The 26063-nt window shown below is 47.9% G+C and overlaps 1 protein-coding gene across 1 annotated transcript in view; it reads right to left on the bottom strand.

The window, feature by feature from the left end:
* The window catches only part of LOC143774275 (NXPE family member 3-like), a 95609-nt gene extending 84263 nt beyond the window's left edge, over positions 1–11346 (bottom strand). Inside the window, exons 1-2 of the mRNA XM_077261691.1 lie at positions 11271–11346; positions 10991–11154 (exon numbers count right to left, since the gene is read on the bottom strand). Coding sequence (XP_077117806.1) covers positions 10991–11104 — 114 coding nt within the window. The 5' untranslated portion in view covers positions 11105–11154; positions 11271–11346. The remainder of the gene's footprint in view (positions 1–10990; positions 11155–11270) is intronic.
* Positions 11347–26063: the final 14717 nt, after the last annotated feature.

The raw sequence follows: 26063 nt of genomic DNA, 5'->3' as shown, positions 1-26063 counted from the left end.
AGCAGCAGGCTTTTTCCAGGGGCACCACGATGAGGAACAGACACACCCCCATACACTGCTTAGTCTTCTTCTGCTTATAATTTAGATAATATCTTTTGCTCTGATGTTTAGTCTTGTGCTTAATGTTCCTCTGCTCTTTGTTCTGCAGCCTCTTGTTCTTCTGCTTCTCGGTCTTCCGGGTCGCCGTCTTTAGGGTCTTGAACTTGGAAATGTAGCAGAAGGTACAAGAAGGCTGAGAAAATGCCGATAACCAGCTGATGGAACTGGAACTCGGATGGCTACCCGAAGGTCCAAGAGACAATGGAACTACCGAGGACCAGCTGACGTTACTGGAACCCAGTTACTAAGCAGGAGGTACCCGTGCCAGAAAGCACTACCAAGGACCACCTGACGTTGGTGGAACTCGGATACCCAGAAGGAGGCACCTAAGTCAAAGGCTCTTCCCAGAACCAGCTGACGGTACTGGAACTAGGATGGGGAGCAGAAGGTACAAGAGCAAAAGACACTGCCGAGAACCAGCTGACGGTACTGGAACCCGGATGGGTAGCCGAAGGTCCAAGAGCCAATGGAACTACCGAGGACCAGCTGACATTACTGGAACACGGTTACTAAGCAGGAGGTACCCGTGCCAGAAAGCACTACCAAGGACCACCTGATGTTGGTGGAACTCGGATACCCAGAAGGAGGCACCTAAGCCAAAGGCTCTGCCCGGAACCAGCTGACGGTACTGGAACCAGGATGGGGAGCAGAAGGTACAAGAGCAAAAAACACTTCCGAGAACCAGCTGACGGTAGTGGAACCCGGATGGGTAGCCGAAGGTACAAGAGCCAATGGACCTACCGAGGACCAGCTGACGTTACTGGAACCCGGTTACTAAGCAGGAGGTACCCATGCCAGAAAGCACTACCAAGGACCACCTGACGTTGGTGGAACTCGGATACCCAGAAGGAGGCACCTAAGCCAAAGGCTCTGCCCGGAACCAGCTGACGGTACTGGAACCAGGGGGACCTATTCAAGATTGTCTTCCTAGAGCCCCAACTAGCGGTGTTGGAGCCAAGGGTCAACAGGGGGAGCAGAGTGTAGGCCGAAGCCTGCATTGGAGGCAGCTTATTGTCTGTTGTGTCTGCGTGGCGTTTGCAGGACAAGTTGCCGGCTACACAGCAGGGGAACAGCTGGCGTTACTGAACCCCACTGACACAGTGGCGGGTGTTTTTCTCTGTGCAGCCAGCACTTCCGAGCACCAACTGGCGGTGTTAGAGCCCAGGGACAGCAGGAGGAGCAGAGTGTAGGCCGAAGCCTGCACTGGAGGCAGCTTAGTGTCTGTTGTGTCTGCGTGGCGTTTGCAGGACACATTGCCAGCTACACAGCAGGGGAACAGCTGGTGTTGCTGAACCCCACTGACACAGTGGCGAGGCGAGTGTTTTTCTCTGTGTAGCCAGCACTTCCGAGCACCAACTGGCGGTGTTAGAGCCCAGGGACAGCAGGAGGAGCAGAGTGTAGGCCGAAGCCTGCACTGGAGGCAGCTTAGTGTCTGTTGTGTCTGCGTGGCCTTTGCAGAACACATTGCTGGCTACACATCAGGGGAACAGCTGGCGTTGCTGAACCCCACTGACACAGTGGCAAGGCGAGTGTTTTTCTCTGTGTAGCCAGCACTTCCGAGCACCAACTGGCAGTGTTAGAGCCCAGGGAATCAAGGAGGAGCAGAGGAGCAGAGTGTAGGCCGAAGCCTGCACTGGAGGCAGCTTAGTGTCTGTTGTGTCTGCGTGGCGTTTGCAGGACACATTGCCGGCTACACAGCAGGGGAACAGCTGGCGTTGCTGAACCCCACTGACACAGTGGCGAGGCGATTGTTTTTCTCTGTGTAGCCAGCACTTCCGAGCACCAACTGGTGGTGTTAGAGCCCAGGGAATCTTGGAGGAGCAGAGGAGAAAAGTGTAGGCCGAAGCCTGCACTGGAGGCAGCTTATTGTCTGTTGTGTCTGCGTGGCGTTTGCAGGACACGTTGCCGGCTACACTGCAGGGGAACTGTTATGATCCTAGTGGCAAGGATCGCAAGTAGGACAAGCTAAGAAACTAAACCGACTACAAACTCTGGGGAAGTGGTAACTGAATTGACCGCAACCTGATCCTATCCGCAAACAACTATAGGCAGCCGTGGAACGTTACCTGAAAATTCTAGACGTCTCTTCACGGCCTGAGAAACTGACTATTCCTAGAGGGAACGAAAGTCCTCACTTGCCTCAGTGAAATTACCCCAAAGATATAGAATAGCCCCCCACAAATATTAACGGTGAGTTAAGGGGAAAGCACAAACGCAGAGATGAAATTAGATTTAGCAAATGAGGCCCGCTAACACTAGAAAGCAGAAAATAGAAAGGGAACTGTGCGGTCAATTAAAAACCCTATTCAAAATATCCACGCAGAGATCGCTCGAGCCCCCGCACCAACTAACGGTGCGGGGGAAGCAACTCTGTACCCCAGAGCAAACCAGCAGAAGAAATCACATATTAGCAAGCTGGACTAAACTCATCATGCACAGAAATCATATTGCAGACTGATGAGCAAAAAATAATTAAACAGAACTTAGCTTCTCCTGAAGAGACTGAAACCGATGATAATCAGGAGTAATCAGAATAGCACTGAGTACATTGACAGCCGACAACAAGTGGAAGTGAAACAGAGCTAAATAGGAAACTCCCAAGTGAATAACGAGGCAGCTGATAGCCACAGACCCGCAGGATATCAAACAAAGCCACCAGGGGGAGCCCAAAACAAAAGTCACACAATACCACCTGTGACCACAAGAGGGAGCCTGAAAACAGAGTTCACAACAGGGAACAGCTGGCGTTATTGAACCCCACTGACACAGTGGCGGGTGTTTTTCTCTGTGCAGCCAGCACTTCCGAGCACCAACTGGCGTTGTTAGAGCCCAGGGAATCAAGGAGGAGCAGAGGAGCAAAGTGTAGGCTGAAGCCTGCACTGGAGGCAGCTTATTGTCTGATGTGTCTGCGTGGCGTTTGTAGGACACGTTGCCGGCTACACAGCAGGGGAACAGCTGACGTTACTGAACCCCACTGACACAGTGGCAGGTGTTTTTCTCTGTGCAGCCAGCACTTCCGGGCACCAACTGGCGGTGTTAGAGTCCAGGGAATCAAGAAGGAGCAGAGTGTAGGCCGAAGCCTGCACTGGAGGCAGCTTATTGTCTGTTGTGTCTGCGTGGCGTTTGCAGGACACGTTGACGGCTACACAGCAGGGGAACAGCTGGCGTTACTGAACCCCACTGACACAGTGGTGGGTGTTTTTCTCTGTGCAGCCAGCACTTCCGGGCACCAACTGGCAGTGTTAGAGCCCAGGGAATCAAGGAGGAGCAGAGGAGCAGAGTGTAGACCGAAGCCTGCACTGGAGGCAGCTTAGTGTCTGCTGTGTCTGCGTGGCGTTTGCAGGACACATTGCTGGCTACACAGCAGGGGAACAGCTGGCGTTGCTGAACCCCACTGACACAGTGGCGAGGCGAGTGTTTTTCTCTGTGTATCCAGCACTTCTGAGCACCAACTGGCGGTGTTAGGGCCCAGGGAATCAAGGAGGATCAGAGGAGCAGAGTGTAGGCCGAAGCCTGCACTGGAGGCAGCTTAGTGTCTGTTGTGTCTGCGTGGCGTTTGCAGGACACGTTGCCGGCTACACAGCAGGGGAACAGCTGCCGTTACTGAACCCCACTGACAGAGTGGCAGGTGTTTCTCTCTGTGCAGCCAGCACTTCCGAGCACCAACTGGTGGTGTTAGAGCCCAGGGTCAGCAGGGAGAGCAGAGTGTAGGCCGAAGCCTAATTGGAGCAAATTGAAAGGGAACCTTTAAACCCCCCCAGGCGTTAGTAACTAGAAGAGCCACCTTGTGCAGCTGTAATGCTGCACATGGAAAAGGTGGCTCTTTTAATTATGTTCCTTGCACACTCTGAATGGAATACTTCTAAAATTTTGCCCATCATACCGTGAAACCATCTCGGAGGCGGGACTTTCCTTCTTAATGAGACGAAGCACAGCTGTCAAAAATACCCCCTTGGTGCTGGGCGCAGCCTCCTGAGCGTTGTTTTTTTGTGTTCCGGAGTCTGCGCTGTTGTGTTATCCCTTGGCCATGCGCTGTTACTGCGCATGCCCATGAATCCCAGCCCCGAAGTGTCTTCCGATTTATTCACACTGCGGGACTGGGATTCATGGCCTTGCGCAGTAAATATCTTCGCCTCTCACTCATGTCCTTATGCCTGCTTTAGACTGTGCGGTGTCAGCTGATCCCTTATCGCATGCCACGGCCGTGAAGCCGCACAGTCTGAAGAAGGCAGAAGGAGATGAGTGAGAGGCGAAGATATGCACTGCGCATGCCCATGAATCCCAGCCCCGCAGTAAGAATAAATAAGACAATGCGGGGCGTGATCTTGGGCAGGGCGGTCATACAGGCGCAGCCATCCTGACAACAAATGATGTCAGAAGACGGGCAGCGCTAAACGTGCATGGCCAAGGGATAACATAACAGCGCAGGCTCCGGGACAGATTCAAACAATGCAGAGGAGGCGGCGCACGCCACCAAGGGGGTTGCTGCGTGTCATTACGAAGGAAAGTCACACTTACGGGACGGTTAATCGGTATCAGGGGACACATTTTATAAGTGTTTAGTTCTGCGTGTGCAAAGAGTATAACAAAAAGAGCCACCTTGTCCAAATGCAGCATTTGTGCTGCACAAGGTGGCTCTTTTAGTTACAAACACCTGGGGAGGGCAGGTTCACTTTAATTTTTGTTGTAGTGTCTGCGTGGTGTTTGCAGGACACGTTGCCGGCTACACAGCAGGGGAACAGCTGGCGTTACTGAACCCCACTGACACAGTGGTGGGTGTTTTTCTCTGTGCAGCCAGCACTTCCGGGCACCAACTGGCGGTGTTAGAGCCCATGGTCAACAGGAGGAGCAGAGTGTAGGCCGAAGCCTGCACTGGAGGCAGTTTAATATCTGTTGTGTCTGCGTGGCGTTTGCGGGACACGTTGCCGGCTACACAGCAGGGGAACAGCTGACATTACTGAACCCCACTGACACAGTGGCGGGTGTTTTTCTCTGTGCAGCCAGCACTTCCAGGCACCAACTGGCGGTGTTAGAGCCCAGGGAATCAAGGAGGAGCAGAGGAGCAGAGTGTAGGCCGAAGCCTGCACTGGAGGCAGCTTATTGTCTAATATGTCTGCATGGCGTTTGCAGGACACGTTGCCAGCTTCACAGCAGGGGAACAGCTGGCGTTACTGAACCCCACTGACACAGTGGCTAGTGTTTTTCTCTGTGCAGCCAGCACTTCCGAGCACCAACTGGCGGCGTTAGAGCCCAGGGAATCAAGGAGAGCGGAGCGTAGGCCGAGGCCTAATTGGAGCAAGTTGAAAGGGAACCTTTAACCCCAGGAGTTTGTAGCTGAAAGAGCCATCTTGTACAGCACTAATGCTGCAAAAGGAAAAGGTGGCTCTTTTTATTATGTTCCTTGCAAATGCAGAACTAGACACTTATGAAATGTGTCCCCTCACACCGTGAGACTGTCCCGGAGGTGGGACTTTCCTTCGTAATGGGACGCAGCACAGCCGTCATTCCTACCCCCTTGGCGACGTGCGCCGCCTCCTCAGCGTTGTTTGATTCTGTCCTGGAGCCTGCGCTGTTATGTTATCCCTTGGCCATGCGCAGTTAGCGCTGCCCGTCTTCTGACATCATTTGGTGTCAGGCTGGCTGCGCCTGTGCGGCCGCGCTGCCCGAGATACCACCTCACAGTGTCGTCTAATGTAATAACACTGCGGGCCTGGGATCTATGGGCATGTGCAGTGCATATCTTCGCCTCTCACTCCCCTCCTTCCGGCTTCTTCAGACTGTGCGGCTTCACGGCCATGGCATGCTATTAGGGATCAGCTGACGGCGCACAGTCTGAAGAAGGCGGAGGGAGATGAGTGAGAGCCTGAGGTGAAGATATGCACTGTGCATGCCCATGGATCCCAGGCCCGCAGTGTGATTAAATCAGAAGAGACTGCGAGGCGGCATCTCCGGCAGCGCGTTTGCACTGGCGAAGGCAGCCTGACAACAAATGATGTCAGAAGACGGGCGGCGCTAAATGCGCATGGCCAAGGGATAACATAACAGCGCAGCCTACAGGGCAGCAACTGGTGGTGTTGGAGCCCAGGGAATCAAGGAGGAGCAGAGGAACAGAGTGTAGGCCGAAGCCTGATTGGAGGAAGTTGAAAGGGAACCTTTAACCCCCCAGGCGTTTGTTACTGAAAGAGCCACCTTGTGCAGCAGTAATGCTACACAAGGAAAAGGTGCCTCTTTTGTGCTCCTTGCAAACGCTGAACCTAACACTTATGAAATGTGTCCCCTCACACCGTGTAACCGTCCCGGAGGTGGGACTTTCCTTCGTAATGGGACACAGCACAGCCGTCATTCCTACCCCCTTGGCGCCGTGGGCCGCCACCTCAGCGTTGTTTGAATCTATCCCGTAACCTGCGCTGTTATGTTATCCCTTGGCCATGCGCACTTAGCGTTGCCCGTCTTCTGACATCATTCGTTGTCAGGCTGGCTGCGCCTGTGCGGACCCGCTGCCCGAGATTCCGCCTCGCCTCTTCTGATTTAATCACACTGCGTGCCTGGGATCCATGGGCATGCGCAGTGCATATCTTCGCCTCTCACTCCCCTCCTTCCGGCTCTTCAGACTGTGCGGCGTCACGGCCGTGGCATGCTATTAGGGATCAGCTGACGGCGCACAGTCTGAAGAAGGTGGAGGGAGATGAGTGAGAGCCTCAGGTGAAGATATGCACTGCACATGCAGTGTCCCCTGCCTAGGCCTTTGTGAGGAACCACGTAGCGCTGACTGTTCAGAAGCTGATGGAATTGGTGACTCCTCATCCATCCCCCACCTCTTCCACAACATCATCCCTTAGCGCTTGCAGTGTTTGTTGAAGCAGGCAGATAAGGGGGACAGTCATGCTGACTTGTGCATCATCTGCACTCCCCATCCGCGTGGAATCATCGAAGGGACGCAAAACCTGGCAGACGTCCTTCATAGTGGCCCACTCAGTGGTTGTGAAGTCTGAACGGCGCGGAGTGCGACTTCTTTGCGCCTGATGCAGCTGGTACTCCATTACTGCTGGCTGCTGCTCACACAACCGCTCCAACATATGTAACGTGGAATTCCACCTGGTGGGTAGGTCACATATGATGCGATGTTCCGGAAGGCGGAATCGGTGCTGCAGAGCTGCAATGCGCGATCTTGCCATGCTGGAACGCCACAAGTGAGCACACTCTAGGCGGACCTTGTGCAGCAGTGCATCAAGATCCGGATAGTCCCTCAAAAAACTCTGCACGACCAAGTTGAGCACATGTGCCAGACATGGGATGTGAGTGAGGTTGCCTAGGGCCAGAGCTGCCACCAGATTTCGGCCATTGTCACACACTACCATGCCTGGCTGGAGATTCGCTGGCACAAACCACACGTCGCTCTCCTGCTTGATGGCATTCCAGAGCTCCTGCGCTGTTTGGCTTCGATTCCCCAAATAAATTAATTTCAAGATGGCCTGTTGACGTTTGGCCACAGCTGTGCTCATGTCGGTCGTAACAGGTAAACGTTCACGGGTCCATGTGGAGGTGGACTGTGACGGCTCCTGCAGCGATGATTCTGAGGAACTTGTGTATGTGGAGGAGTCAATGCGGACAGAAAAGATTCCTGCATTCCTTAGAGTTGGCAGAACACATCCTGCGCCACTCGCACGATCTGTACCTGGCTCAACAACAGTAACCCAATGGGCAGTGAGGGAAAGGTATCGCCCCTGTCCATGGTGACTGGTCCACGCATCGGTGGTGAGTTGGACCTTGCTACTGATGGCGTTCAGTAGCGCGTGTTTTATGTGTCCCTCCACATGCTTGTGCAGGGCAGGGACGGCTTGCCTGCTGAAATAAAAGCGGCTGGGCACATTGTATTGTGGGACTGCCAATGCCATCAAGTTACGGAAGCTGTCAGTCTCCACCAGCCTGAATGACAGCATTTCAAGGGACAGTAGTTTTGCAATGCCAGCATTCAGAGCCTGTGCTCGGGTGTGGTTTGCCGAGAATGGCCGCCTTTTCTCCCATGCCTGTGCTACCGATGGCTGTAGACTGGGCTGGGAGTGTGAGGATGACTGGGAACATGGAGCTGCGGGTGGAATTACTGTGGGTCTCTGGACAACAGTGCTAGAGGTTCTTCCATGGCGATCCTGTGAGGAAGCCGAACCAGCTGTGTGTGAGCTGGAGGAAGAGGCAACAACACGAGCTGAAGAGGTGGTAGGTGCCGCAGTTGGTTGGCCTAGGTCTTCAGTGTGTTTTTGTAACTCGACCGCGTGCTTGGTCCGCACATGTTTCCACATATTTGTGGTATTGAGGTTGCTGACATTTTTCCCTCTTTTGACTTTCTGATGACACACCTTGCATTTGACAAAGCAAATGTCATCTGCAACTGTGTCAAAAAAGGACCAGGCACTGCAAGTCTTGGGAGTGCCCGTTTTGGCTTTTGGAAGAGGCATGCTCCTTACGGGTGCCGAAGTGGAGGCTACAGGAACCGCAGTCTTCCCCCTCCCTCTCCCTCTTTGGCCCGTTCAGGGAATCTCTTCCTCAGAGCTGCTCCCACCACCTTCCTGTACCTCACGCCACAATGGGTCAAGGACCTCATCATCTACACTACCCTCTGCCACCAACTGCTCCTCCTGGGTAGTCTCGGCAGCACAGTATGCACCACAAAGTGGCACCTGAGTGTCATCATCAGGTGCGTACTGCGGTGTGGTGACCGGAGGCACTGGCCCACCCGCCTCTTCAGAGTCAGAGAGACAAAGCTGTTGGGCATCACTGCACACTGCCTCTTCTTCCAGTTCTCCAATGCTGCTTGGCTGGCCCCCTGTTTCCAAGCCAAGAGATTCAGAGAACAGAAGTAGAGATGGCTCCTGTCCTGGGCTCTCTGACTGCCTGGGCAATTTGGCAGGTGGTGAAGAGACAGATGGGTGCTCTCCAGTGCTCTGTGCCTGAGAGGATGTGGCACTAATTGAAGTCGATGCGTTAGCTGCCATCCATCCGACAACGGCTTCAATTTGGTCTTCACGCAACAACGGTGTACGGCGATCTCCTACAAAGCTGCGCATGAAGGACTGTTCCCTGCTGAAACTGGGTGATGATGAGTCACCGGTGCCCGCAGCAGGCACAGAATCCCCAGGTCCTCTCCCTGCTCCACAACCACGCCCACGCCCACGCCCACGTGCCTTACTCCCTGCCCTCTTCATCTTGGTTGACTGATAAAGATAAGCAGAAAAATACTAAGGGCTTAGTGTGCTTATTCCTGAACAGCTCCTAACAGGTATAAGAAACACTAATTTTCTAAAGTGTGGACTAGACTTTAATATCAGCTAATGTGGCCTACACAACTGTAAAGTGGTGTGTTTGGTGAACTTTATTATTATTTTTTTTTTTTTTGCAGAACTGACTACAGAGTGATGTGCACTCACACAGAGACCGTGCAGACAGCCGTAAACGGCTCTGCAAGGCCAAAAAAAGCTCCTCAATGTAATCCTATGTAGTGTTTTTCCACAATTTAGCTGGATACGGGTGGAAAGCCACTAATAGGAAGTATTTGAAAAAATGTGAAGCAGGCTGCATTAATTGCAAAAAAGGACAATGGATTTAACGGGATGAGGCAGTGATGCACCCTGAGCTTACTGCAACTGGCTGTGGCTGCGGACAGACTACAGAGCGATGTGCACTCACATGGAGACCGTTCAGACAGCCGTAAACGGCGCTGCAAGGCCAAAAAAAGCTCCTCTATGTAATCCTATGTAGTGTTTTTCCACAATTTAGCTGGATACGGGTGGAAAGCCACTAATAGGAAATATTTGAAAAAAAGTGCAGCAGGCTGCACTAATAGCAAAAAGGACAATGGATAGAACGGTATGAGGCAGTGACGCACCCTGAGCTGAATACAACCGGCTGTGGCTGCACACAGACTACAGAGCGATGTGCACTCACACACACACAGAGACCTTGCAGACAGCTGTGAACAGCGCTGCAAGGCAAAAGCAAGGTTCTCACACAGCGGTTGCTAAATTAGCCTGGGTAAAGCACAATGAAGCAAATTGCTATCTCAACTGGCCCTCAGTCAGAACACAGCGTCCTGTCCCTAACTGAATTCACAGCAGAGTGAGCCCTAAATGGCGGCAGCGACTTTTATAGTGCATCATGACATCATTTCAGCAGCCAATCACAGCCATGCCAGTACTTCCATGCCCACCATGCAGAACAGGATGTGCCCACACTTCTAATCAGTCTTCATTGGCTGAATTCGGGCAGTTTGAATTCTGGGAACTTCCGATTCCGGTATCCGATATACGTAAAATATCGGAACTCGGTATCGGAATTCCGATACCGCAAATATCGGCCGATACCCGATACTTGCGGTATTGGAATGCTCAACACTACTGATAACCGGTTCATGCAGCTTTACATGAACACCTGATTCTTACACTATGGCTGGTACGAACAACGAAAGCAATTGTTTCCATCCACCTCTCGTATCTCCCTTTTTCCTATAGATTGTAAGCTTGTGAGCAGCAGGGCCCTGATTCCTCTTGGTATCTGTTTTGATCTGTGTTTATTGTTATGCTGTAATGTCTATTGTATGTACAAGTCCCCTCTAAAATGTAAAGTGCTGTGGAATATGTCGGCGCTATAGAAATAAAATTATTATTATTATGCGTTTCTAAAAGGACCTCCAAAAATAGCCAAGACAGAGCGCGCCGGCTCTCTCTATGGTGCCCATCAAGCTCAATGGGTTGCAATGGCAGCCAAAAGCCCAACAAAGGCCTCCAGTTCTGTCATTATCATCAATGTAAAATCCTAGAAAACCCCATGTAGGGGTCCTTTGAGAACATGGCCATCAGCTAATTTTACATAGGTAGAATGGTAGCCCCCATGTACTTACCCCTGCCAGACATACAAGACACAAGATCAGGAGCCAGCGGTGCTTCATGTTCCGGAAGAAGAGTCTTCTGTAATATAGAGATCTCTGCAGTATACATTCCACTGCCTCTATCATTTACAGGATTTTATCTGTTACGTAGACTGCAGTTGTAAGAAGAAATTGACCTTTGGAAAATGTAATAAAAGATTAAACACCGGCGCTAAACTGAGATCAAGTGGCTAAAAAATGGGGGATAGATAAATAGATATTATGTACAGCTTTTAATAGATAGAGTACTCACTTGTACTGGGAATGATGCTCTTGTCTGTGAAAGACCGGAGAGGTGGATTAAGTGTATCTATAGACAAGTGAGATAGCTAGAAAAATGGATGAGAAAATGGTGGTTAATATATATATATTTTTTATATTTTTACAACATTAACCCCTTCACCCCCGGAGCTTTTTCCGTTTTTTCATTTTCGTTTTTCGCTCCCCTCCTTCCCAGAGCCATAACTTTTTTATTTTTCCGTCAATTTGGCCATGTGAGGGCTTATTTTTTGCGGGACGAGTTGTACTTTTGAAAGACATCATTGGTTTTACCATGTCGTGTACTAGAAAACGGGAAAAAAATTCCAAGTGCGGTGAAATTGCAAAAAACTGCAATCCCACACTTGTTTTTTGCTTGGCTTTTTTGCTAGGTTCACCAAATGCTAAAACTGACCTACCACTATGATTCTCCAGGTCATTACGAGTTCATAGACACCTAACATGACTAGGTTATTTTTTACCTAAGTGGTGAAAAAAAATTCCAAACTTTGCTAAAAAAACCCCAAACAAATTGCGCCATTTTCCGATACTCGTAGCGTCTCCATTTTTCATGATCTGGGGTCGGTTGAGGGCTTATTTTTAGCGTGCCGAGACGGCATTTTTAATGATAGCATTTTGGTGCAGATACGTTCTTTTGATCGCCCGTTATTGCATTTTAATGCAATGTCGCGGCGACCAAAAAAACGTAATTCTGGCGTTTCGTTTTTTTTGTCATTACGCCGTTTAGCGATCAGGTTAATGCTTTTTTTTGAAGATTTAAAAAAGTGGCGCAAAGTATCACACGGAAATGTCCTGCGGCGAAACCAACAATTCCCCACAAAAGTGAATTGTGAAATAAAGTTGCAGATAATAAATACACATATAATGTGTATAGGTTCGCGCTGGAAACGTGACCGTGTATAAGAGAACAAAAGGATAATGGGGAGACTGATAATGGTTTAGATAAAGGGGGATAATACGTTATTCCAGAGACAGAGTTATAAGCAGCAAGGGCAAAGTATATTTTAAAACGCTCACCCAACTCGTAGGGATGGTGAAGCGCATCCAGTAGTCCCGCAGATGCTGAAGGATAACCGTCCAGAAGATCCTTTCAGATGAATCAATCCAGATGGGACGGAGTCCGTAGATGCAAAAAGAGAGTCGTGGCTGCCCCGGCCGGTAGCAGCCACTGTTCACCTTGTGGCAGAAAAAGGCGAGGTCCGGCTGTGCCGGCGCCGCGTGTGAAGCGAGCGGTGCGCACGGCTAGACTGCAGGACCTGCGTGACGTATCTGTTCACGTGACCGCCGCTTACTGCCCGGTGATGTATATACGGAGTGCGGTAAGGACCACTATCCTACGCGTTTCGGAGACGCCTGTCTCCTTCTTCAGGGATGGTCCTTTACCCCACTAGAAATCCTTTTATACCGCCTCCCATGATCGGTTCCTTTATTGGAACCCAAATAGTTCAGCTCCAGCATTGAGACCTCTCGGTGCAACGGTGTCCAGTAGGAAAATCCACTTAGTCTCGACTCTGGACATTGCTTTAATAAAATTGCCACCTCTCCAATGTTTCTGTACCACCGCAATACCAGTAACTTCCATGTCTTTAACCTGTCCCCCATGATAATCAATAAAGTGCTTTGAGAGTGGGTGGCCCATGAACTTGGTTTTAATATTTCGGATGTGTTCATAGATCCTAATTTTCATTGGGCGTTTTGTTCTACCTACATACCTTTTCCCACAGGGGCACTGGTCAGTACCGGGCAGTAAGCGGCGGTCACGTGAACAGATACGTCACGCAGGTCCTGCAGTCTAGCCGTGCGCACCGCTCGCTTCACACGCGGCGCCGGCACAGCCGGACCTCGCCTTTTTCTGCCACAAGGTGAACAGTGGCTGCTACCGGCCGGGGCAGCCACGACTCTCTTTTTGCATCTACGGACTCCGTCCCATCTGGATTGATTCATCTGAAAGGATCTTCTGGACGGTTATCCTTCAGCATCTGCGGGACTACTGGATGCGCTTCACCATCCCTACGAGTTGGGTGAGCGTTTTAAAATATACTTTGCCCTTGCTGCTTATAACTCTGTCTCTGGAATAACGTATTATCCCCCTTTATCTAAACCATTATCAGTCTCCCCATTATCCTTTTGTTCTCTTATACACGGTCACGTTTCCAGCGCGAACCTATACACATTATATGTGTATTTATCTAATGCTTTTTTTTATTGATAGATCGGGCGATTCTGAACGCGGCGATACCAAATATGTGTAGATTTGATTTTTTTTTTATTGATTTATTTTGATTGGGGCGAAAGGGGGGTGATTTAAACTTTTATGTTTTTTTTATTTTTTTCACATTTTTTAAAACTTTTTTTTTTTACTTTTGCCATGCTTCAATAGCCTCCATGGGAGGCTAGAAGCAGGCACAACGCGATCGGCTCTGCTATGTAGCAGCGATCATCAGATCGCTGCTACACAGCAGAATTGCAGGTGTGCTGTGAGCGCCGACCACAGGGTGGCGCTCACAGCTGCCGAGGATCAGTAACCATAGAGGTCTCAAGGACCTCTATGGTTACCTTCCTGATGCATCGCCGACCCCCGATCATGTGACGGGGGTCGGCGATGACGTCATTACCAGCCGCCCGGCCGGATGCGGTAGTTAAATGCCGCTGTCTGCATTTGACAGCGGCATTTAACTAGTTAATAGCGGCGGGTGAATTGCGATTTCACCCGCCGCTATTGCGAGCACATGTCAGCTGTTCAAAACAGCTGACATGTCCCGGCTTTGATGCGGGCTCACCGCAGAGCCCTGCATCAAAGCAGGGGAGCCGACATCGGATGGTATAGTACGTCCAATGTCGGTAAGGGGTTAAGCTGACACCCGACTGGGTTATAGTTGTACGTTTGATCTCAATGGGGTCAGCAGGAGATTTTAGTGCTTGTTAGTAAGGGTTGCTGAAAAAATAGGCGATATATATCTCTCAATGATCAGTGTGCTTTGGTCCTATTGATAAAGTCCATAGAACTACTCACTAGAAGTAGGACTAGTAAGATCCTTGTCGGAGCAGTCAGATCCTTGGGATTTGCTGTTAAGTGCCCCGAGGTGCTGTACAAATGAAATACACAATTTGTATAGAGGATCTGACAAAATATCTGCCTGCTTGCAGTGGACTGGGTTTGCACTTTACAGCTGAGTCACTGAATAAAATCTCTACAATTACAGATGAGATTGCTGTTTTGTGCTGATTCAGGTATATCCCCGCGGCGTACACAGTGAGGAGCGGGTAACTACTAAGGTTCTCACCTATTAGAGCGGTGCTGCTGGATCGTCCGCAATAGATTGCAGAATAGCCGGCACTTACCTCGCGCTCTGGCCGGTAGCGACGCTGAGAGATTCGGCGGCCTTAGGAGGGGGCAGAGCTTGTTTGTGACGTCACAGAGCTGCGGGGACAGGTGCACATAGCGATCACTACTAACGCGTTTCAAGGGGATTCTCCCCTCTTCATCAAGGTTGTGCCTCTGATGATTAACCTGTTCTTTTAAAGTAGCTTGCCCCCCCTACATAAGGGCGGTAGTTACAGCATGGAGATCCCTAGATGTTCCAAAGAACACAGGTATGAGGATATATACAGAGAGTAATTTCAGTCATATGAAGGTAATAGAGTCAAATACACATACCAAGTATTCAGGTAAAGGGATCACACGCTGTCTCCCGCCTACCCCGACGCGCGTTTCGGCGATTTCCTTCCTCAGGGGGCGTGCCATGATGAGCAGCTGACGTTTATTTATAGTTAACCCACCGGAAGCCGTGTATGAACAGCAGAGAGAATCATCCCGCCCACATACCAGCATCATCGCCGACCGCTGACGCAGGCTCACATGGAGCCCCATGTGACCAAAACGTCAGACAGTGGGCGGCGCCAGAAGGTAAAGTGGGACGGAGCTGCTTAATACACTCCAGCAACCATCTTAGCTATGGGCAAAAAGCCAGAACTGCTAACCAGTGGCCCACATGTGATTATAACTTTGCACAGCGATACTAAACTTTCCCAAATAGATATAAGATGTGGCTATATATAAAGAGAGGGCCATTTCATATATCGCAGAGACAAATACCTATACATATAAATATATTTTATGCACCCAGCGACAAAAGAATATATATGCCAGATACCATACATATAATACATCTAAACAGCATTGCATATACATAAACATAATGACAAATTTATAAATATTACAATCCTTTTAACCACAAATAGATGTATAAATAAATATAGATATAGCATAAGTCACACAAACTGCCAAATAGATATACAAAAATAATAATAATACAATTATGCAAATACAATGGGCACAGTTTCTAACCACATGTAAACAGTATGCCCAGATAGCAGAATAGGCATCTGTAATTATTGATAATCCTCTTGCAAATTCAAAGGCACTCATCACGGTCCTGTGGTAATCATCACAAATGTCACTAAAATATAAATATACACGAGTTAAAAGCATAATAAAAAATACATATGCGGAAACCGTACTCATTAATGCACATCAGCCGGCGGACTCCAGAAGAGGAACGAAGGACAAACACTCATTGAGACCAAAGGGCTGAACCATATTAAAAGACTAAATCCATCTTGGCTCCAGCCTAGCCAGGCACTTGGACAGGCCACCCCCCCTAATATTGATTTTCAAATCATCAATACCACGCACCCTTAATAGGGTGCTATCACAATCATGGAAAGTCTTAAAGTGTCGTGGTATTGTTTTAAGGATGGAGGTGTCCATGTGGCCGATCGCGCCTGAATACCCAGAACGTGCTCCCTAGTGTGTACCTTAAGTTGGCGTGTTGTTAATCCAATATAAATAAGGCCACACGGGCACGTAACATAATATATCACATACCTTGTGGTACAGGTGATGCGTTGTTGGATCTTAAACGACCTTGTTCCGTCAGAATTAGAGAAACTGTCGCATTGATCAATGTTAGGGCAGGCGACACATCTGCCACACGGAACACAACCACCCCTCCTTCCAAAACCATCCATGAACGTGGGCATTTTCCATTCAGCATAGTGGCTGGAGACAAGATGGTCCCTCAGATTTTTGGCACGTCTAAACCACATGGAGGGTTTAGGTGGAATAAATTTACTAATAACTGGATCAACCCTAAGAAACGGCCATGCCCTTTGTAAAATCGAGCGAACCCTATTGGACTGAGAGCTGAATGTTGTAACAAATCTTACTGTATGATCAACCCCAGATCTACGATTAGAGTCAGTGTTATATAATAATTCATGTCGAGAGGCATGCTTAGCTCGATGGTAGGCAGTCTTAATCATCCTGCGGCTATACCCACGTGATAGGAACCGCTGTTTATGTTCCTCCGCCCTAAACTCAAAGACGCTGTTCGAAAAACAAATCCGGCGCAAGCGAAGGAATTGTCCTACCAGTACAGATCGAATCATATGTCTTGGATGACCAGATGAGGCATATAATAAAGCATTTCTAAAAATATACATTTGCAGGACACCCCTCTGGTCTCGGCTAACAGTAACATCCAAGAAATCCAAAGATTCACCACTATATATAAAGGTTAAATGTATTTTGAGGTCATTGTTATTCAGGGTGGAAATCAGTTGCTCAAGGTCAGTGGGAGTGCCCTGCCAGACGAAGAAGATATCGTCAATGTACCGCGTCCAGTTTAAGTGTGTTGATTCTGGCAGCCAATCAGAGTACAGAAACCATGCACAGCATCATGACACAAGATTTTCTGTGATTGGCTGCTGAAGTCACATGTCCCTAGACATATAAAAAGCGGACATCATGTTTTGTTGGTGCCATTTTCTCAGTGTCATAGTGCAGAGAGGTCGCTCCTGATAGTGCTGCAGGTGAACTTGTCGGTTAGCTAGATGGGATCCTGTCATGTGTGAAATTGATCTTCCAATATCTAGCAAGATTGTGCTAAAACTGTATGGCAGTCTCAGCACAATAAGCTGAATAAGCTGAATCTGACAGAAAAAACCTCCTAAAAGAAAGAAAAAGGAGCAAATGTGCATAGGGTTGATAAATCCCTTAAATTACATGTATATTTCATACCGAGGCAAAGAGAGTATCTGCCCAGGGCGTAAAGGAGGACAAATCAGTATTTAAAGTAGTAATGATCTATTATTTAACAAAAAAAAAAGAATTGTGATATAATTTCTTGTCCAACCTCTTCATTTATATACTCATTTGAGGAATAATGTTTACACAAACAGATAGATGGACAGATAGACAGATAGATAGATAGATAGATAGATAGATAATAGATAAATCTATAGATTGATACATAGCACTATAGATAGGTAGAAAAAGAGGAACAGAACCAGAAAAAACACCTTAAAGTGTGCAAGCTTCCCTGACCAGCATTCCAATGGATCTATTTATCTGTCTGTAGAACTATCTATCATAGAATGGTAGTGAGTTGCCCGCCAGGACCGTGGGGTACTCGGTACCGGGTCCGGTGTTCACAGGGGGATGTCACGGTGGCGACCCAGTCTGTGGCCCTGGGCGCCCATGTAAAAGGGAAAGGTCTTTAAAGGGAATAAAGTTTGTGTTCATGACGCCACCTGTGGTATTCGGTCAATGGGGACCAACGCTGCTTTAAGGGGTCCTGTGATGAGGGAACAGCCGCCATCTTGGACGGGCATACTAACAGAGATTGGCGTGACTCCATTTTGTCTCCTGGTCACGGGTCTGCAGAGAGGAGTGCTCCTGGCCCCCACCTTTTCTAATGAATAAAGTTCCTTTTAGTATGGTAATGGGCTGAGCACAGTGTAGCAGGCAGATGGCATTTCAAAGCCTGAGTGAGGAAGCCACACCAGCAGGGGACATAGAGGTGCCTGAGGGGCTTAATTAAAGCACGCATGTCAAGTGGCCACAGGATACACATCTATTATGGCTGTCCAGTCGACCCGTCTCCAACATGGAATCGTGAATTATGGACGCATCGTCCGAGGTACCGGCTCATAAAAAATATCCCCCTCGCCCTTAAGAAACTGCACATCTGACCGTGCGACTCCCGGGTCCGTGGGAGTTCTGAAACCCAAGATATAGAGAACAGCCTCCCACAGCGACCGAATGGGTCCAGGTTTGATCCCTGTACGACCAGCAGAACAAACCACATGCGCTGCTACTGCCCGTGTACTGATCCGATCATCCTGAGAGAAGTTTATTAGATATTGGAATGTCATGGTTCCCAATGGCAAGGGAACGTAAGAAACATATAAATAACGAACGAGCTCTCGGGTGATGGAAACTCGAGTTGACCGTGAGCTAAATCTACCACACAACTAATAGTAGCCAGGGAGCATACCTACGGCTTCCTAAATGCCACGCGCCAGCCGGAGGACTAACTAAGCCTGGTAGAGGAAGAAACAGACCTGGCTTACCTCTAGGGAAATACCCCAAAAGATGATAGCAGCCCCCCACATGTAATAACGGTGAAATAAGAGGAAAAGACATACACAGTATGAAAGTAGATTTAGCAAAGAGAGGTCCACTTACTAGATAGCAGAAGGATACAAAAGAGGACTTCACGGTCAACTGAAAACCCTTTCAAAAAACCATCCTGAAATTACTTTAAGACTCCTGTGTCAACTCATGACACAGGAGTGGCAATTTCAGCCCGCAAGAGCTTCCAGCTACAGAGAAATACAAAAACTGCAAACTGGACTAAAGATACAAAACAAAAGGACAAAGTCCACTTAGCTGATCAGCAGACTAGTAGCAGGAACATGCAACCGAAGGCTCTGGTTACAATGATGACCGGCAAGGAAATGACTGGAGAGCAAGACTAAATAGGAAACTCCCAAACACTGATGGAAGCAGGTGAACAGAAGCAGCAAAGTGCAAACAAGTCACCAGTACCACCAGCAACCACCAGGGGAGCCCAAAAAGCGGATACACAACATTGGAATAAATCTTGCAGGGATACAGAGGGGTGGAGATTGCTAAGCCCACCCAGGTACAGGGGTAGGGACACAGCAGGGTTAAGAGCTGGGACACTTGGAGAGTGGGTGAGAACAGAGGAAGATGACTAACTAAGGAACTAAGGAACAGGGCATATGCCAGCCAGAGGGGAGCAAGCACACGCTTTCTGGGGGCTGCCTGGCAACTAAGTCTTGCACCTGCGGAACGCTGAGCCCCCCCGACTTCCACAAGCGACCTTCAACCTGGTAAATTGACCTCCAGCTTTATACCTCTAAGCCTTGTCTTATGATTGTTATATTTTACTCTGACTGTAACTCTTGATATATTTTGACTGTATATTTCTTGTAATTACCTAGTGCGCCCTTAAGGCAATTAAATCATAAATTAATTTTGGGCTGATCCTTTTACTCTGATTGCGAATCTTAGAATACCCAGCGTGGGTAACAGGGCAGTCTCCCCGGCGGCCATTTGCTCTAGGTGCAGTTCCCTTACTGACCTGAGAGACAAAGGGGGCGCCAGAGAGCTGTGCCTGTGTAGTGACGTCACGGATTGGTGACGTGGGAGGAACTGGGCTTCCTTCACAGGTCCTCTGGGGTGATGTTATGGCAGCTAGATGGTATACTTTCCCACAGGTGAAGTATATCCCCAGGACTCCCAGTGTATAGATGGTAGATGGTGAATGGCGCAGTAAAAATCGAGGACACAGGGTTGCAGTCTCTTTACCTTGTTTACTGTCGACTTCAGGCAGGCACAGTCCAGGGCACCAGATCACAAGGCAGGCAGGGTCTGGCCGGCTTGGAGGCAAGTTAGGAGTCCGCTTATCCAGGTGGAAATCAAAGCCTTCCTCTAGCGCCATGGTGTTGTAGTCCCTTATTGCCTATGGCTTCACATAAGGTCCTCAAAGATGTTCTCTCTCTCTCTGTCCCCCGTATAGGATAGGACACGGCCTGTATGAGTGGTGACTTGAGGTGGTTTATAGGGACTCTAGCACGCCCCAAACTCTAAGGGTGCTACCGAGCCTCCTGGGTACTAAGGCAGACAGGAAACGTGGAGTTCAGCTGTCCTGCCAGTCTCTAATGTAAGTCGTGGAGAGCCTTACGATCCTCAGTGTTCCGGCTACTGGTCTCTGCACCTCAGAAGGAGGTAGCCTGCTCATGGCTGGTCTCCCCCTGGTATCCTCTCCTGTGCTTTGCTCTCCTGCATGTTCACTGCAATGTATTCGGCTTTCTGAATGTCTCTTTCCGGGAACTGCTGCACTGCGGCTACACAGCTCCGTAAACCCTCTTCTGCCTCAGACTGATCCAGTCTGTTTCCTGGAAAGAACTGTCTAACTTTCCCAACAGACTACCATATATATGGGAAGTCACCAAGTAAAAAGGATCAAAAGCTCCCCCTGGTGGCCTGGAATGTGAATGTGTTGCATGCTTGTGTTACTTGGTTACAGTTATCCCTTCTTGCCTTCAAGCATAACATCACTCTCCCCATGAGGAAAGCAATGCTACTGTGACGACCAGGACCCTGGGGCGCCACACTCCCACCCGTTAAATCCAGTACTCCCAGACTGGGAAAATAAGAACAACAATACAAATTAGCAAAAAGACATGCAGATTTTGAAATGCTATGAACTTATAAAACAAGTTAATATTATAACTAAAGCTTCCTTTTATGGGAGGTGAGAACACTTGAACGTTACAAGAACTTATTTACATAGTATGCATACTTTTGAGAATAGAAAACAGTATTATAACTAACTAACTCTGAAATGCTATTACCCACTACAGGTATAATATCTTAAGGCTTCAAGTGCAAAACAAAAATTTTCTTCATTCAAGTGCAGAACTTTTCTAGCAAACAGCGACAACCCCTACGGGTATACTACATCAAGTCGATCTGATTCAAAAGTGCAACATCATACATTTTTATTACTTCCTGCACACAACACTGTCTAACTTCAAGTTTCAACTTTATTTTTATTCAATATATATTAACTCACTAATATACTAACTAGCTGGCATATGAAGTACAATTCTAACTAGCAAAGTGCAACAAATCAACTTTCAAACTTTATAACAGCAGCAACGATGCGAGGGACCCGTCATTAACCCCCAACATTGGCTTGGGCGGGCTACAAGGCATGTATCCAGACCTTGAATCCTGCAGCGCCAAATGGGTTTTTCTTCTGGTCTCTGAGAAACAAAGCAACTCTCACAGCAAGATTAGAAGCAGTCTTTTTAAAGCTCCTTTGTAAAACCATTAGGAAGCACCTTTAAGAAGGTGCAAACTATTTACAGTTTGTGAATCATTCACCATCCATGATCCAAATGTCCTTGAAGCAAAACAAAACTTTTGAAATAAATTACTTTGAAATTTACTTTGTAAACAGAGGATCCCTTTAAACGAGGGACCCCTTTAAGTGGAAACCTGGTCAGGTTTATTTAACTTTTGAACGGTAGCAGTCATTTTTGAAACTGTTAGTGTCAGGACTCTGAACATTTTTTACCTTTTGTGCATTACTGCCCTTTTCCAAGATGGCGTCTTTGGTCTCATGTGCACTGTGTCTTCCTGCTATAAAACTCCACCCCAGCCTTCAGTCTGTGCTAGAGTATTCTGCCTTGCATCCAGCTCCTGAGTTCTGATTACTCCCTGGCTATACACCTGCTCCTGTGAACCTGTGTGGTGATCCTGCTACTCTGCTCTGAGTTCCTGCGGCATACACAAATTTCCAGTAATCCTCCTTCATCTGCTGCTCGTGTTTACTTCCACCTGCATTTGCTGGACATGTAAGCTGCTGCTGCTTTGCATTAACCTGAGACTATTAACCAGGCCTCCCTGGTTGAGCTAAGATATGTGTCATGATTCTCAATGGCGAGAGAACATAGCCCAGCATATATGAGAACTAGCTCTTGGAAGATGGAAACTATACTGACCATGAACTAAACCTGCCGCACAACTAGAAGTGGCCGGGTAGCATGCCTACGTTTTTTAACCCTAGATGCCCAGCGCCAGCCGGAGAACTACCTAATCCTAGCAGAGGAAAAGACAGTCCTGGCTCACCTCTAGAGAAATTTTCCCAAAAGGCAGACAGAGGCCCCCACATATATTGGCGGTGATTTTAGATGAAATGACAAACGTAGTATGAAAATAGGTTTAGCAAAATCGAGGTCCGCTTTCTAGATAGCAGGAAGACAGAAAGGACACTTTCATGGTCAGCAGAAAACCCTATCAAAACACCATCCAGAAATTCCTTTAAGACTCTAGCATTAACTCATAACACCAGAGTGGCAATTTCCGATCACAAGAGCTTTCCAGACACAGTAACGAAACAGCAGCTGTGAACAGGAACAAAATGCAAAAACACACAAGGACAAAAGTCCAACTTAGCTGGGAGTTGTCTAGTAGCAGGAACAAGCACAGAAGGCTTCTGATTACATTGTTGACCGGCAAGAAACTGACAGAGGAGCAAGGTTATATAGCGACTCCCACATCCTGATAGGAGCAGGTGAACAGAGGGGATGATGCACACAAGTTCAATTCCACAAGTGGCCACCGGGGGAGCCCAGAATCCAATTTCACAACAGATATGATTTGAACTGCCTATAAGCATATCTATCTGTGTCTGGACTAAGACAAGGATTTATTTGTGTCAAGTATCCTCAAGAATAACTGTGCTTCATAGACTTTCTGCTTGATTGCATTTTTCTCTGAAGTTTCTTATAGACTGCTAAGCTGCGTTTATTATTTGCACCAAGTGTTGTGGACTTGAGTTTCTCTCTGCACCTGTTTGAATCACTGTGTGATAATATAGACTTTACCACTTATAAAACTGTGTCCTGTAGTTGTCTTGTTCCACGCAAAGAGTCTCCTGAGTTATCCCCTATAATTATTACAGGATACTCTAGCCTAAAAAAAAAAAGGAGACTGCTGGAACAATGACTGCAGAAAGCAGATTAGAACAGGTGTTTTCCATAATTAGATCACTGCAGAAAGATGTGGAAGGTCTGCAAAAGAAGTTTGGAAGCTTTGAACTCAATCAACAAGTGTTTGGACAGACTTTGCAGGACTAGAGCAATCTCATGGCAGCCCAGGAAAACAAACTTGCTGGCATAGAGTCCCAGTATGGAAGGGCTTTTCAGGACATAAGCATGCAAATAGCTGCACAAGTGACTTTACCCTCTGGGCAACCGCCTCCAGCTAGCCCACCTAAGTTGCCCCCATTCAGATTTAATGGTGATCGCGACAAATTTTGTGGCTTTGTGAATCAATGTATGCTATATTTTGATGTGCATGCTGACCGTTTTCCTACTGATAGATCCAAAGTATTGTGTGTAATATTGCTACTGACCTCACGAGCGCTCGCCTGGGCGAATCCGATGATTGAGTCTCGTGACCCACGGTTAAATGACTGGGATGATTTCTTGGCAGCTATGGCATTAATGTTTGATGACCCTAGTCGCCGTGCAACCGCTGAATCTGCTTTGTTGTCTTTACGCCAGGCTAAACGTTCTGTTATTGAGTATGCCACTGAATTCAGGTGATTGGCGGTAGATACCAATTGGGACAGTTATGCACAATTGCCTATTTTTAAAAGGGGTCTGTCTAGTATTGTAAAAGATGAATTAGCCTGCTCTGAGTCACCACAAGAGCTAGAGACATTTATACAGCATTATGTGCGCATAGACATTCGCTTTACTGAGCGTAGGCAGGAGAAATTTGCTGCATATAACCGTGTTTCTAACTTTTCCCTTCCTTCCAAAGAGCCTGCAGGTAAAACCTCCCGGGAGGTGGAGGAGGTGCCCATGCAAATTGATTCCATTCAGAGGCGCGAGATCAATGAGCGCCGGGAGCATCGCCTTCGTGAAAGTCTATGTTTCTACTGCGGCTAGTCTGACCACTTCTTGATCAATTGTCCTAAGTGTCCTAGACGGCCTAACAAGGTGCTAGCAGCAATAGGGGAGTATGACAACTGTGATGATGAATCTGACATCTCTGAATGTAGCCTGCCTTTAAATGCTGTATTCCATTCACTTTCTATGACTTCACCCCCCAAGGAGCTGAAGGAAAAGAACTCTCACTGTTCTCTACCTATTAAGATCCTGAGTTCAGGACAGTGGATTTCCAGTTCAGCTATGATTGACTCTGGTGCAGGTGGCAATTTCATGGATATTGCATTTGCCAAGGAACATGGTATTAAAATTCAGCAAAGAGCCTCTCCAATTACCATGGAAACAGTGGATGGGTCACCTTTAATCTCTGGGCCTGTGGATCAGGAGACCATACCCCTTGAAATTTTGTTGGAGCCTAATCATCAGGAGCAACTTTCTTTCTTGCTAATTTCTTCTCCTCATTTTCCTGTGATATTAGGCATTCCTTGGTTGCGTTCTCAGAACCCAATTATCAACTGGGTGACCAAGGAGATTATCTTCCCAACAAGGAGCAACTCAGCGTTAACAGAAGCTGTCCCTGAGTCCACGACTACGGAACCACATGTACAGGTATTTTCTTTACCTCCAGCTTATAAAGAGTTCTCTGACATCTGTGACAAGAAGAATGCAGATCAGCTTCCTCCACACAGGCATTATGACTGTCCCATTGAGTTGCTTCCTGGGGCAGCTTTTCCTTTTGGTAACGTATACCCTTTGGCGGCACCTGAGCTTCAAGCCTTAAAGAAGTATATTGATGAAAATCTGGCCAAAGGCTCCATACGTCCTTCTTCCTCACCAGCAGGGGCACCTATCTTTTTTGTAAAGAAGAAGGATGGGACCCTGAGACCCTGTGTTGACTATCAGGAACTCAATAAGGTAACCGTACGAAACCGTTACCCTTTGCCTCTGATTCCCGAATTACTGCAAAGAGTCCGCCATGCTAAGGTGTTCTCTAAACTGGATCTTCGTGTGGCTTATAATTTGGTGCGTATTCGTCCAGGGGATGAGTGGAAGTCAGCACTCAGATGCCGGTATAGACACTTTGAATCTCTTGTGATGCCCTTCGGGCTTTATAACGCCCCTGCAACATTTCAACACCATTTTAACACATTTTCAGAGATTTGTTGGACCAGTTTGTAGTGATCTATTTGGACGATATACTAATCTTTTCTGACTCTCTACAGGAACATGAAGAACATGTCCAAACTGTTTTAAGACGTCTGAAAGAGAACCATCTGTATATTAAGCCGGATAAATGCGAGTTCCATCGTTCTGAGATACAGTTCTTAGGTTATATCATCTCTCCCCAGGGGCTGAACATGGAATCTGGTAAGATTCAGGCTATCCTTGACTGGCCGGTACCCAAGAATGTTAAGGAGGTCCAACGTTTTATTGGTTTTGCAAATTTCTACAGACACTTCATTCGAAATTTTTCTGATATTGTCCATCCCATTACTTCCTTGACAAAGAAGGAAAAGCCCTTTAAGTGGTCATCACAGGCTCAAGAAGCTTTTGATCGGCTTAAGATCTATTCCACATCAGCACCGCTGTTGATACACCCAGATCCAACACTTTCTTTCATTGTGGAGGTGGACGCTTCTGATAATGCTTTGGGGGCTATTCTCTCCCAAAGAACTGGAGAGAAGGGTCTGCTACATCCTTGTGCTTTCTTTTCCCGTAGACTAACCTCAGCAGAGAAGAATTACGACGTGGGAGACAAGGAATTGCTGGCTATTATTGCGGCTTTCAAAGAATGGAGGCATCATCTGCAAGGAGCTGCACAACAGATCATAGTGCTAACTGACCATCGCAATTTAGAGTTCCTTAGATCCGCTAGATGTCTTTCTCCTCGTCAGGCTCGTTGGAACTTATTTTTAAATCAATTTAA

This window comes from Ranitomeya variabilis, chromosome 5 (genome assembly GCF_051348905.1).
Source record: "Ranitomeya variabilis isolate aRanVar5 chromosome 5, aRanVar5.hap1, whole genome shotgun sequence".
In the NCBI taxonomy this organism is placed as follows: Eukaryota; Metazoa; Chordata; class Amphibia; order Anura; family Dendrobatidae; genus Ranitomeya; species Ranitomeya variabilis.
This window is presented reverse-complemented; position numbering and strand designations above follow the sequence as displayed.